The 12,142-nt window shown below is 39.0% G+C and overlaps 1 protein-coding gene across 1 annotated transcript in view; it reads left to right on the top strand.

Moving 5' to 3' along the window:
* Positions 1–12,142, top strand: part of WIPI2 (WD repeat domain, phosphoinositide interacting 2) — a 58,730-nt gene that overhangs the window by 35,197 nt on the left and 11,391 nt on the right. The window contains exons 4-9 of the mRNA XM_063430279.1: positions 2,025–2,121; positions 8,065–8,162; positions 9,777–9,869; positions 11,291–11,361; positions 11,458–11,565; positions 12,006–12,142. The exon at positions 12,006–12,142 is cut by the window's right edge and continues 28 nt beyond it. Of these exons, the coding sequence (XP_063286349.1) occupies positions 2,025–2,121; positions 8,065–8,162; positions 9,777–9,869; positions 11,291–11,361; positions 11,458–11,565; positions 12,006–12,142 (604 nt within the window). The remainder of the gene's footprint in view (positions 1–2,024; positions 2,122–8,064; positions 8,163–9,776; positions 9,870–11,290; positions 11,362–11,457; positions 11,566–12,005) is intronic.

Here is a 12,142-nt window from a genome sequence, read left to right as displayed (position 1 = left end):
ACCTTGGGTCATGCTTGTGCAGGGAAGACCACAGAGACTAGATGTCCGTTTTCAAGCCGTCCAGCCCAAGGTGCATGTATATGGCTGAAGGTCAGAATGGATTTTTCTTACTTAGAGATACGTCTAGTGTTCTATCAAGTTGTTCTTGATCATGGAACTCCAGTTCGGCGTCTAACTGCTCCAACCATTAATATAATCTTTGGGTATGTGCATTACCAATTTTATAATCACCTGCCCCCAGGTTTTCAATTTGCCCTGTCTCTTTAGCCCTTGATAATCTTGAGTGCCAATGAAGTAAGATGCATTATTTTATTTATTTTTTTGTTTTTGTACAGTAGAGAAATAACTGCCTTCGCTGCATGTAGCAGATAGAGGATTATGTATGTATTTATATTTATTTTTCTTTAGAGAGATTGTACTGTGTGAAACCATTGTGCTAGTACCTTATAGGATATATCCTGAGTGTTGGGGAGGCATTTATATATGCTTTCTAGTATCTTGTTCATTCTTCATCCAAAAAATAGTTGTCAAACTGTTCTCCCATTTTGCCATGAACAGAGTGGGTAAGAACTATGGATTCTGAAGTCTATAGGACATGTTTGGATGAAGGACTATTATAGAACATAAAGTATTCCTGCAGGTTCATATTTCTGCTGTTTTAAATATTTAATTATTCTGCCTGACTCACCTATGATAATGCGTTCAATCTGGAATATCTTGAAAAGCATGCTTGTTTGAGGTCATGTAGTAAGTAGTTTATCACGTCTCATTCATACATTCTAGTTATACAAAATCCAATATATTCTAACTATACACAGTATGTCAAATGATAACGTGCGTCATGTCAACTAGATTGCAATCTGTGCTAATGTAAATCAGAGATAAACCTCATACCAGGACTATCAGAAAGCAGTCTGAGAGTCTATCCTCTTTGTTCACTAAAGTAAGGGAGTCCTGTTATGCGAGAGTCTATGACCTGCTTGGTTATGTGTTTATTTTTGTCTACTCACATAGTATAATTAAAGATTTGGCAGTTAATATAAGTATAGGTCATGCATCTTTGAACTGATTAAATTGATGGGCATTTCGGAATACTAATGTTTCTGCTGCTGTTGTGATTTATACCAGAAATGGTATATATATAAATAGGGCTGCATTCCCAAAGCGCAAGGTATTAGTTGGCAAAGCTACCATATACGCAGTAAATACATCATTACTAAATGAGCACCCTAATCATCAGTACAACTTCTTGAGGCAGGCTATTCTTTTTAAACGGTTTTCAAGAGATTAGACAAAACCAGATGATTTCTAGGCACTCTAAGTCGATAATTCAACTTGAAGCATTATAAGCATTTTCTGTGCAGGTATTTGTATGGCATTAATTTGCTGTACATTTTGAGCATAGTAGATTTGTATGCATAAATATTTTTTACCGTGTCAGTTTGACTGCACTAAAAGGGGTTGCTTTCTGCCTTCATTGTTCAAGACAATTCTGGGAATTTGTGAATTGAATAGTATGTGTGTGTAATTTTTTGAAAACATATATGTTCTTTGTTCAGTCTGAGAGGCTTGACCTCCCTCACTTCACATATTATAAAGAGCCTGAGCTCTGTTCGTAATCCCTAACATATGTGTTTCCATCCCATCTCTCCATCTTTAATTTCATTAAAGAGGTACAAACACTCATAGGAAATGCTTTTACTGGTTTTCTTTTTGTGGTCTTTATATGTATAAGTGATGCTGGTAGTTTCTCCTTGCCATTTTGATAGATGACCATGATTTACCATTCACAGAATTAAACTGCTTGTAACAGGGTAATCAATTTTAAAATTACAACAGTGCTAAAACCTGGCAACGTAGAAATAGCACAACTAACATTGGTTTTTGTTTTCTCTTTTGAGTACCTTTTTTTTTTTTTCACGACTGTACATCTTTAAACCAGTTTTGAAAAGGACCAGACATTATACCTTTTTCTTGATGTATGTTTATTTGTTTTAATATATTCTCTCTTTTAAAATCCACAGAGGCTCATAGTATGTCTGGAAGAATCCCTCTATATACACAACATAAGAGACATGAAAGTTCTTCACACAATCAGAGAAACTCCCCCTAACCCTTCTGGTAGGTTCTTTGCAAAAAACAAATATTCTTTAAACTGTTTTAATTAAAATATTTCCAGTAAACTGATTTGCATATTATATGTAATAAATAGTATATATTTTCTTACAAGTAATGTTTGAAAGAAAGTATTTGTTATTCATGTCATCTGCGAACTTAGCAACTTTTTGAGGATATGCCTCGTATGGCCATCTCGTCAATGCAATCAGCCCTACAGATCTTGCTTGCCAAGGGTTTTAAAGATAAGATGTAAAGCTGGGGGGAACATGGTGATAGACAACAAGACCCAGGCCATTACAGCTGTAATAAAACCGGTCAGAAACTGAGACCGTCTCCGTCCTAGTTTGTTTGTCAACATACAACCTGCCTTATATCTGGCAGAGTAGTATTTTGCTTTGGGTACTCCCTTCTCTCGATGTCTATAGCTTTAATTGCTTACCTGATTTGTTTAATATTCTCCAGAAGGTTTTGTCGGCTGGACTCTATGCAAATCTGCAAAATTTTGTAGTTCAGTTGTCAAGTCATTTAAAGACTGGCTTTTCTGTTTCTGGATATGTGTTGCATATGCCATGGAATTGTCCCTGACTATCTCCTTATGTGCTAACCAGAAGATCTCAGATGAAATTAAAGGGACACTCCAGGCACCCAGACCACTTCTGCCCATTGGAGTGGTCTGGGTGCCAACTCCTACCACCCTTAACCTTGCAAGTGTAATTATTGCAGTTTTTATAAACTGCAATAATTACCTTCCAGGGTTAAGTCCTCCTCTAGTGGCTGTCTATCAGACAGCCACTAGAGGGACTTCCGGCCTCTTAGACAACTTTAGGTCATTTAAACAACACTAGACGTCCTCACACTATGCATGAGGACCTCAAGCGTTGCCAAAAATTGAATAATGCTTTTCTATGGGGAGGTCTAATGGGTGCGCGGCCATTGCGTATTAGGTCTCCCCTGTCGACTGACGTCAATGGGGGCGGAGCCTGATCCAGCGCGAGGGACATCGGTTCTGGAATCAGTGAAGTCACTGATGGGCTTTTAACCCTTTCAGCGACATGGGATGGAGGGTGGGAGGGAGAGGGTCCTGCAGTGCCAGGAAAACGGTTATGTTTTCCTGGCACTGGAGAGTCCCTTTAATGTTTTAAGTTTTATTTTCCCTGAACTAAGTCTGCAAGGTTGACTCAAAAAACTGTTTAGTGTCAGCAGATTTCAGTGGGAAGGTGAATGAATAAACTGAACAGTCACAGACTATGCTCAGAACATGTTATTGTATAATTGGACAAAGCAGAGGTCCTCCTTCTGTTTTGCATGCTTGTAAGTGTTTCCTCCCATCCACAGGAGAGGTAATCAGTTTGGTGGACCCATTGTGCTCAATGAGAAACTTGTCAGAGTAATTCCATCTTTAGATGATCCAATGTTCACTGGCCAAAGATATCGTTTCCATTACATTGTAAAGGATGATAAATCTAGGTAAAGCTGGATGTTAACATATTTCTTTTGTGGCATTTTGTTGGCTCTACCTGCAAGACTTTGATTAGTGGGATCCTTGCATTGTTGTCTTTCATAGCACTAGCCAAGATAAAGCACCCCTAGCAAGCCGATGGATTCAGTCTATAACAATTTCCATCATTTTGAAATCCAGTAAGAGAGCTTGGATAAAGTCTTTAAGATCTTCAGCTAGCATGGCAGAACATTGTCTGGTATTCCCTAGATTCTGATATTATTGCACTTTGATTTATCGTAAAGGTCGGCTAATATCTGTTCTAAGAAATTGACTGCTTTAGTGAGTGCTTCATATTATCCACAAGAGAGTCACGGGAGTCCACAATTTAATCTATTTTACTCTCCAGTTTGTTCATTCTTCCAATTCATTGATGGTGTTCGCAAGTTCTGAGGTAAAATTGGAGACATGCCTGGATATGTTTTCTGAGATAATGTAGTGTAGGTCTCCTCTTGAAGGTGAAATCCTCTGAATTTAATAGAGCTGAGGCAAGCTGTTCTTTTGGCCATGGCGGCAAGGAAACCAGCAAGGTCTCAACTGAGGGAGAAGCTCTCCATTGGTCTTGAAACCGATATGGATTCAGCTTTGTTTGTGTCTTTTTCAGTTTTGCATCAATTATGGTGATAGAAGCAAAGTGGTTTTCGCTCTGAATGACTGCTTTGAGCTCAGAGAGAGCTCAGAGCTAAAGTGGCCATCCTGGTCACAGCCAAATTACACCCCATCCAGATAACAATTTTGAATTTTTGGTAGCTTTAATGTTTGGTTGTCTCCTTAGCATAAGTAAGACTTGGTAGACTGCTAAAATATTGGATGTTAAGCCCCCCATATATATTTATAGTTTCTTTGATGTTCAGCATTCATAGCATCTTACAATAATTAAAGTTTGTGTTTTTTGTGTTCTTTCAGTAAATGCATTATCCGTTCATGTTCTTCTTCATACAAATAAAAAATGACAGATCTAATTATTTTAGTATTTCAGATGATGCAACCAAGTTTTTTTAGAACAATCTTTCTCGTGTGCAGTTGGCATTTAACCCCTTCCTGTTTCTTCCAGGGGTTAAGTGGCTTCATGTATATACTAATTTCTACATAGGTTTGAGTATTGGACAGAAAACTATTTGTTTATATCAGGTTTAAAAAATATATATAAAAAAAAAGGTTTGATCACTGCTGTAAGACATCAGGGGCACAATTTATAATCGCACACATCTGGCTTCTGAAATCCATTAGAATGTGTGTTTGCAAGAGAGAATGTATTGAAGGTCTGTATACAGTAAGCAAACAAAACCCTTTGCTAAACTAGAACTAACAAAACATGTTTGATATTTGTTTATAGAACACTATAAAATGCCTTCTGCAGGGCTTAATACAGGGGTATGCAATCTATGGCACATGTGCCTTTGCACGGCACTCTAGGTGTCTTTGCACGGCACTCAAGGCTGCTAGACCCAAACAGGGTCTTCAGATACCTATTAATACGAAAATGTGGTGAAGGGCAATCCTCAATTTATGCATTGCAGCACATAGAGGGGATGTCAAATCACTTCCAACTAGCACTTGTGAATGGGAATCCACACTAGTAGAACAGCCCACAGCTGCTGTTGCAGCTCCTGTCCTTGAGCTGTACCTGGCCAGACTGGTCCCCACTGGAACCCAGGGAAGCTACTCACACTGCTAGATCTATACATAGCTGCAGAATAACTCTCCCCTCATACAAATAATACGAACAGCCCATACACAAACACAACACACAATCCGCACAAACTCAAGACCACTGACCATAAACATACATACACGCAACCCCAAATGCAGCCTCTCACATGCAATACCCAAAACAGCCCCACATATACACACTGCCAAATAAAGAATGTGACATATCCATCCACACACACAATTCCACAAGCAACCCCCATACACAGCCCTCATTCATAGGTACACAATACCACAAACTACTCATGAACATATACAATATAATAGCTGATATATGCAGAAATACAACGATACAAAGCAACTGCAGTATAAATAACACAAGCAGAATAGGGCAACATGCATACCTCCATATAAAAAAAATGAGCAGCACGCTACGAGACATCACAATCTTTTTTTTTTCAGCACAGTGCTGCTAGAGGATTGCCTGCCCCTGGCCTAATACATCAGAAAAATAGCTTGGCAGTGTAAATTCAAAAATATCTAGCTAGATGTTTGTCTTTGTGGATTTCTGTTACCATATTTTTCTGAATATAAGATGCATTGTAGTACAAGACGAACCATATATTTTAAGGAGAAATATATATATATATATATATATATATATTAAAGAATTCAATGTTTAAGCCCCCTTTAGTGCCTCTTATCGCCGTCAATGTTATAAATTCTAATTTAAAGTCTTAAATTCATCAATAATATTTTAAAGGGAGAAACCCACAGAAACAAAACATTTTTACACCGCTCCACTTAGCAGAAATCTGTATGTAAATTGCCTCAAATACTCAATGTCCGATTTCTTGTGATTTCTCCCTTGGAACGGACAATCTGAAAAAATGTGGCATGGGCCCAGCAACAAAATGTTAGCTAGCATGTTAAAAAATAAACCGGTGGCTCTCTAACTTTGTCCATGGTATATGTTGAGGGGTCGCTGGATGTAAAGGTAGCATTTTACTGCACCCACACAAATAACTTTTACAAAATGCACCGCCAAATGTGCAGAATACAGGACAGAAAATTGGCACTTCAATTGGAAGAAACACAAGAAGAAATGTCATTGTCTTGACTACAAGTAATAAAATGCAATGTGTGATTCATTTGGGTATCTACTTTTGCAAATCTACTTTTGCAAAACGCAATCTCTACTGGGTTATTTGAATTGATGAGCTTCTAAAATGAGCCCCCTAAACGTGGACTAAAACCCAGAAAATTAACCATTTAAAATTGAAATAGGCAGGTCCTATTTTGGCACTGTATGGTCACAAAATCCAGGCAAAAGTATACTCTCGGTTAGTTATATAGTCTGTAGTAGCACTTAGATTTGTATATGCCATGTGCCAAGCATCAGGTTTACAAAAGAAAAGGCTATCCCAACTGTTTTTTGTGTTTTTTTGAGTAACCCCTTGCATTTAGTGCCCACCTTTTTCTTTCTTTTTTTTTTTTTTTAAAGCATTCCACTGGCCAAAAACACACACACAAAATATTTGCTTTAGTCATTGTATCTACAAAACCAACTTGGAAATATGCTGTCTGCAGCCTTTGCAGGCACTCCCCCTGTTCTCCAGATTAGGCTTTCATGCTGTGCAGATCAAATGACCAATCGGAGACCTCTCAGTCCAGGGCCAAAGCCAAGTTCTTCCTGCAGACTGATGCACCTTCATTCACATTATCCTTTTCATTTTGTGGTTCAATGAATGCTCCTCATATAGAAGTATTATTGGACCTGAGGTGCATGCACTGCAATTGCGCCTATTATATGCCAGCAGAATGGAGGGAAGTAGACACGGACAGAGATTAAGGTAAAGCAGGGAAGACCGTACCATCACTGGGAAATCTGTACACCCGTCTTCCGCATACTATGCGTGCTGACAACAGAAGTATTTTATGCACACAGTTTACTTTACCCAGCCCAGAAATCTCAATCTGGACTGGCCAATGATGCTACCTGAAGTGGAGATACATATCTGGAAGTAAGAGAAAAACAATCTCTACAATCTTAAGCATAGCATAAATATATGAATCGCTTGCTTACACAATTAATTGCTCACCAGATTTGTACTCCCAGAACCACACACACAGATCTGCACTGACAGACACACAAATATTGCACTCCAACACACAGATAATCACCAAGTGCTAAACAAGCTAAAACTGGATTTGACACTAAGGGGTAATATTGCTGATGTTGCAATTTCAGTAACTATAATTAAAACAAATTCCGAAAGACGTAAAGTTTTGTTAGACCAGTGTTCCTTAATCGTTGCTCTGATTCTGACTCCACCTTATCTCCCTTCTGACTGTCTTTTGCTACGTACATTGACTGTATGCATACAATAAGCAAACAAAACCCTAAACTGTTTTGTAAAATAGACTCTCGCTACCATTTTACATTCCACACTGTGTTTCGAAGACCACAGTACAGGATGTTTTTTTTTTTTTTCCCCTCTACCTGGTCTGAGAAGAAGCTGCTCCCAGACCAGATATAGATTATAGAAAATCCTCTACTGGGGTTCGTGTGGCAACGCTACAGAGTGTGAAGAACCCCCCCTCCTCCTTTCTGCTGGTTGACACTCAGAATATGGGGTGCAGGCAGGTTTTTTTTTTTATTTAGAGGTAAATAACTGCATCCTATATTCAGGAAAATACAGCATCTAAACAGGTACCATGCAACCATAATACAGTATGCAGTAAATTGTTTTAGCAATCTTTAAAAGATAATCTATTGTGTTTTTTTCTGTTTCAAGGTCTTTGTGCTCTTTCAATTAATGGTGATAATTGCTACCTTGCATATCCCGGAAGTACATCTATTGGAGAAGTCCAAGTGTTTGATACTGTTAATCTGGTAAGTCCTGTATTCCGAACACGATACAAAGGATAATTCACCATATAGTGACTAATGAATAATGAGTCAAATCTGAAAAATGTATGCACAAAAGTATAGCTATGTTAGAGAGCTGAACAGCAAAAACTGAATAAATTTGACCATTATAACTACTTGAATAAGGTCCTTGATCCTGGTATTAGTGATTATCCTGTGACATTACATACGCTTATATACGTAATATGGTGTGGTGATTTGTGGGAGCAGGTTTCAAGTTAAAAGTATACTTTAAAATACAAATAAAAATGTCTCAAACCTCTCTGTAGCATATTTGCTCACTGGTAGATGTTACAGCTTAATAATGGGTCTGAAATGGCCTGCGCAGTATGTGAAATGTGCAAATGTAAAGAATGTCATTTTTCATTACTTCATAAAGATATAATGAAATGCTAGTGTTGACTGTTCACGATATGATAAGCTAGTGCAGGGGGTACTTTGTTTTATGGACATGATGCGATCTGTGGAGGAGCAGTGTTGTACGCTCATACATATGTGAAAGTACAGCACTGACATATCTCCTGGCAGAGGAAGCACCAGGGGCTGAAGAGGCCAACTAGAGATGAAGATGGTGGTGGCTGTGAAGGGCCGCTTCAAGTAAAACCTACTTTTTGATTAAACCCCAGGGTCAGTGTATTCTAATTACAGAATATGCAAAGACCCCAGCAGTGTTAATTTTGGTGGCAAATTTCAATTTAGTTTTAGTCCTAGTCTTTTGACTAAAAAGCCATTTTAGTTTTCATTGTATTTTAGTCGACTGAATTGTTTGTCTAGTTTTAGTCGACTAAATCTCCAGTAGATTTTAGTCAATACGACTAAAATCTAATCGGTTTAAAATCTAAAGGTCTCTTTTGCTCCTTCCCCAGTCCCTCGGTGTCTCTTTGTGTCCTTCCAGCCTCTCTAGGTGTCTCTCTCCCAAGCCCAGGTCTGTCTCTTTTGCCCCTTCCACAGCCCCTCCCACAGCCCTTCTGTGCAGTATTCATTTTGGCGGACTATGACTAAAACTAAATAAATTTCAATTTAGTATATAGTCTTTTGACTAAAATGCCATTTTAGTTCTAGTCGTATTTTAATCATCTGAATTGTTTTAGTATAGTTTTAGTCTACTAAATGTCAAATATTTTAATCGACCAAATTAACACTGGACCCCAGAAATTGACAATTTTGCTTTAATCTATACATTTTAGATCTGTATATTTAGCTGTCTATATCTGCATATCTATATTTCTTTGTGATATGTCTAGTGCAGGTTTTTTAAACTCCATTTACCTGAGGGCTATTGGCCAGAGATCTTCTCACGTGGTGGCCCCTAACCCTTGATACCTGATGCTCACCAACAGATCCATTCTGACGTATCTGCACTGATAGACACACAATTACACACTCAAAGACCGATAATCTCTCCCAAACACACTGATACACACGCAGGCACTCCAGAAAAACACCAGGAGCACCCCTTACACCTGGGAGATTAGGGGCCTATAGTTTGAGACCTCCGCTTCAAAGTCTACTTGTATCTGTCTTAAGTATATTTGTAGTTTTTCCTTCATATAGTTCTTCTTGTCCACAATTTTTCAGAGAGCTGCTAATATGATCCCGGCTCATGACAGTCCTCTTGCAGCATTGGCTTTTGATGCAAGTGGAACCAAGCTGGCTACAGCATCAGAAAAGGTAAAGGACGGTGATTTATGTTTGTTGTCAAGTGCAAGTTTATTAATGCTAGGATATTGTAATTATCATGGCAGGAACATCCTCTGCATAGCTGCAAATTGTTACATATCATCTAGTAATCTCACAAGCGCTCTCCTTCTTTCCCAGAGGTCATTATATTGTTGTAAAGCAAGCATGTCAAACTTGCGGCCCACTAGCCATGGAGCTGCTTTGTGCTGTAGCTGCGACCAGCCACAAGACATGTGCCCTGCCACGGCCAATTGCGTGCTTTGGCTACACAGTGCTACAGTGCACAGATTGGCAGGCTGTCTGCAGAGCAGGCCAGCCACTCCCCCTTTCCTCCTGCTGGCAGTGCTAGAGGAGCATCTGGCCTGCTTGAGCAGACAAGAGCTGGACCTGGAGGACGGACAGATCATCTTAAGATAGGGGAAGAGGGGCTTGGGGAACCTTCCTGTGTAGTGTGTTGGGGAACCTTCCTGTGTACAGTGTATTAAATTGCTGTTGGTAGGGGGCTTTACATTATTTTGGAGGCGGGAGGGAAAGGGACAGTGTATTAGAGTGGGGGAAGTGGGAGGCTGTGTATGAGACTTGGGGGGGGGGGGGGGAGGCAGTGTTTTAGATGGGGGCAGTGTATAAGCATGTAGGGAGGGGGCGCAGTGTATTGCATCTGGGGGCAGTGTATTGCATCTGGGGGCAGTGTATTGCATCTGGGGGCAGTGTATTGCATCTGGGGGCAGTGTATTGCATCTGGGGGCAGTGTATTAGAATGGGGGAGACGGGGTAGTGTATTAGATTGGGTCTGCATGGAGATGCTGAAGGCACACTTGTACAATAGCTTCCCGATGCTTTCCTATGGTAAAGAATTGGATTGACTGAGATTATCGGACTTAAACATCAACAAGATAATGTAATTTGTTTTTTTACAGCTGTGCAACAGCATACATTCACCATTTCGGTCCCATTACCAAACTTTTCTTAATATGTCAAGGTAGTTGGACTGAAACATTGGTTCTATGCAAATGCACGTCTCCTTAAAATAAATGTGCTCTTTTGCATACCTTGAAGCCCTACGAGCGTGAGGACGTCCAGTGTCAGTGAGGTGACTTTTTTTTTTATACTTTACTTTTCTAACATTGTCTTAAGTTTCTATGAAAAGTGGAGTTTTAGTTTTTTTGCGGCCTACATCAACGTAAACCTTGTTTATTTGACCCTTGTTAGCCTTTGAGTTTGACATGCTTGTTTGTAGAACACAGTAGATAATTAAAGAGAGGGAATTTCCTGGAGTTTTGTCCATGCAAATTTGTGTATGAGGTTGTCAGATGAGAATCCATGAACCACCTTTTATTAAATAACTTAATGTATAGGGTCAAGCGAGCTTCCTGCTCTTACAAAAGAATTACTACTGTTTTTTTCTTTGACAGGGTACAGTGATTCGTGTGTTTTCCATTCCAGAAGGACAGAAAATATTTGAGTTTCGAAGGGGTGTGAAAAGGCGCGTACAAAACAGTATTTTATTTATTTTTGCCTAAATATAGATTTTAAATCCTATTACTTTTTGCATATCTGTTAATTTTTATATCACTTTTAGGTGCGTGAATATTTGTTCTTTGGCATTTAGCTTGGATGGCTTATTTCTCTCTGCATCCAGTAACACAGAAACTGTGCACATTTTTAAGTTGGAGACTGTAAAAGAAAAGTAAGTGTTGTCGTTTTTTTTTATTTTATTTACACAAATATTCGATAGCAAAAGTGAGAAAGACATACAATATACAAATGAGACAAACCACAGTGTGTAAAAAAACAAAAACAAATATGTAAAAAGTGAAAGTAATAAAGGGAAGAAAGTTGCTATTAAAATGTCAAGTTTTGATATATTGACAATAATTTAACACTAGCCCTCGAAGGATTGAGCACAGGATGTCCTAATGGTTAACTCTGTTCAAATACTCGCCTTCATGCCTCAAGCTCCTGGAACATATACCCTAGCGCGGCAGCGCCCTGGCACTGAGAGTAATACAGTAGGGATGTCATGATTTATTTGTAACAGTGTAGATTTGATGTGTCATCCTTTTGCTGTAGATGAGATAAATTGTGCTGCATTTATTTATTTTGCCATACTTTGTTTTATTGTTTCAGGCCTCCAGAGGAACCCACTACTTGGACTGGGTATTTTGGAAAAGTGATCATGGCATCCACAAGTTATCTGCCATCACAGGTTACTGAAATGTTCAACCAGGGCAGGGCTTTTGCAACAGTTCGATTACCATTCTGTG

Source organism: Pelobates fuscus, chromosome 8, assembly GCF_036172605.1.
Source record: "Pelobates fuscus isolate aPelFus1 chromosome 8, aPelFus1.pri, whole genome shotgun sequence".
In the NCBI taxonomy this organism is placed as follows: domain Eukaryota; kingdom Metazoa; phylum Chordata; class Amphibia; order Anura; family Pelobatidae; genus Pelobates; species Pelobates fuscus.
This window is presented reverse-complemented; position numbering and strand designations above follow the sequence as displayed.